The sequence below is a fragment of the Kryptolebias marmoratus genome, linkage group LG7, assembly GCF_001649575.2.
Source record: "Kryptolebias marmoratus isolate JLee-2015 linkage group LG7, ASM164957v2, whole genome shotgun sequence".
Lineage (NCBI taxonomy): Eukaryota > Metazoa > Chordata > Actinopteri > Cyprinodontiformes > Rivulidae > Kryptolebias > Kryptolebias marmoratus.
In genome coordinates this window covers 21,977,271-21,979,823 of record NC_051436.1, presented here as the reverse complement: position 1 = coordinate 21,979,823, position 2,553 = coordinate 21,977,271, and the positions used below count along the sequence as shown (strand labels likewise).

General features: G+C 39.7%; 1 protein-coding gene across 1 annotated transcript in view; it reads left to right on the top strand.

Moving 5' to 3' along the window:
* emc4 (ER membrane protein complex subunit 4) overlaps positions 1–2,553 on the top strand; it is a 9,012-nt gene continuing 6,459 nt past the window's right edge. Inside the window, exons 1-2 of the mRNA XM_017437481.3 lie at positions 1–147; positions 607–750. Of these exons, the coding sequence (XP_017292970.1) occupies positions 644–750 (107 nt within the window). The 5' untranslated portion in view covers positions 1–147; positions 607–643. The remainder of the gene's footprint in view (positions 148–606; positions 751–2,553) is intronic.

Genomic DNA, 2,553 nt, shown 5'->3' with positions numbered 1-2,553 from the left:
GTAAGTGCGTCATCACTGTGGGCCCCGGAATCGGCGAGTGTTCACAGAACAAGTTGTTCTCTGGCTCTACCTGTGAGCTGATTTTGTTACTTTTCAGTAAAAAATAACTTTAAAACACAGCACCAGTGGTTTGGAGGCTTCTTTAAGGTATGTTAGATTGTTATCTGCTGGAATGTGTTTTTATATGTGCTCGGCGTTTGGTGACATCTTCCTCCTGGCTTCCGTCGTGCAGTTCTGTTTCACCAAGGATTTGCTGTTTGAACTGCGGGTGGTGTTGCTGTTTTGTGAACAACCTAAACTGGATACTGTCCCTTTGGATAATCAGAATCACTCCGCTCATTATCAGTATCTGCTGGCTCTCTGTCTCTTTGCCTCGGTAGTTAGAAAGCTGAATTATCATGATAAACTGTTTGCTTAAGCCCAACAAATTACTCCCTTCACGCGTTAGAAAACCTAAATGTGAAATAATATTGAGCCATTCCTTCATCTTTTAATTCTGTTTAAGTACTTCTGGGTGTAAGGAGTGATTTTTTTTTTTTAGTTTAGTATCTCTTCCTAATTTGTCTCTTTTAAGTGACATCATTATGTTTGTTTTTATCTCTACAGGTGCTGTCTCTGAGGTCCATCAGTAAGGTTCGTTGCCATGGCGTCTCCAGGGGGACAGGGAGGAGCAGGAGCTTTGTCCACGAGAGGAGGCAGCGGGGTCCGAAGGATGAAATGGACTCTGGAGCTGAGTTTGGGAAACACAAGGTAGGCAGGGATATGGAATATTATCAGGCCACTAGTCCTTTTGATGGTCCTATAATAGACAATAAATTCCCACATGACACAGTTTTATTGCTAGCCAAGAGTGGCCTTAGCAGAAAGTCACTTATGTCAAGGTAATACCAAGGCTACACAGGTCTAACCAAAGTTGACCACTCTATAATCAATAGGGTGGGGCATCGAGTCTTGATAATTGATTGAACCCGGGACTAACATTACAATTTTCCCAGAATCGTTCAAATTTTTACATTTCGATTCCTAGTTTTGACACCCAGAAGAAGAAGCTGCAGAACAACAACAAAGACTAATCCGCAGGAAGTGTGTGCACAACCATGGGCATGTGTGGTAGCAATCAAAGGTGTGGCTTAACTGGAGTCGATGGACGAGCCGGCACGTCCTAGTCACATGTTCGATTTAAATTGCTCTAGTGGGAAAGATGCACCCTCTCTGACACTTTTGTCAAAAGTACAGACTTCAAACTACACACCAGATTTTAAATCGTGTTGATGGGCCAAGTGAAATCAGAATTATGATAAATAATTCACACCTCATCTTTTTCTGAAAATCATGTCATATTTGAAGCACATTAGAGCAAGAGACAGCTGCAAAGATGACAGTTTCCGGGCAAAAACTCCCCCATCCTCTATCCGTTCTCACCCCCAACCCTGCCGAATTAAAAAAATACAAACCCCTCTCCATTCTGACTGAGGCCCAAAGTTACTGTATTTGTCAAGTGCCAAAAAATCTACAGGAAGGAGAAGAAGAAAGACGCAAAAAGTTACAGAACGTTCGACAGTAACAAAAATTAAAAAAAAACACTAGGAAGTACAGAAGTGAGTAATGAGATGAGTAATATTTAGGGTGTTTGGATGTTATAGTTAGGGTGTAGTGTGGTGTGTTTTGTGTTAAGTTTAGTTTTAAAATGTTTGAGACATTCTGAACTCTTGTCTCATGCTCGTCTTTTGATGTTAAACCCAAATGTCTTCAGTGTACAACAGAATTTGCCTTGCTGTTCCAATAGTTTTGGAGGGGACTGTATATTGTCTCTTAAAAGAATCTGAATCGAGAATCTTTAGGAACTGAAATCGAAACGAGGAATTTGAATCAGAAATTGTTTAAATTCAACCAGTGCCCAACCCTAGTAATTCACATATGTCACTCTTTAAATAAAGACCTACACTAATACTGAAATGTTCAGTTGTTGCTTGCAAGTGGGATGTGCTGCTTTGGGGAGGCATTTAGGGCCATTTGTCATGTCTGTGGTGGTCTTAATGTTTGCATTAAATTTATACAATCACCTTTTCAGTATCTACTCATGGGTAACCAAACTATCACCTGAGTATTGTGTAATTCTTAATATATACTGTAAATAAATGTGACATTTCAACTTGTTTTATGTGATGGTTCAAATGATCTGCCTGTGTGGCTAATCTACTACCTCAATTCTGAAAAAGTTGGGAGGTTGTGTAAAATGTAAAAAACAGAATGCAATGATTTGCAATCCTCATGAACCCATATTTTATTTACAGTGGAACATAGTAAACATATGAAATGCTTGAACTACAAAATGGTGCTTTTTTATTTGTAATAGAGGAATTTTGAATTTTTGCAACATTTTGTAAAACCTGTATAAACTTTTCTGCATTGATGGAACCTTTCCAGATGTGTAAGCTGCTGAGGAGAATCCCCAGAAGTTTAAAAAACAGCAACAACACAGGGCCAACGTTGTCCATAGTGCTTTCGTTGTTTACACAACTTGCACCAAGTTTTTGTAGCGCCCCACCCCCC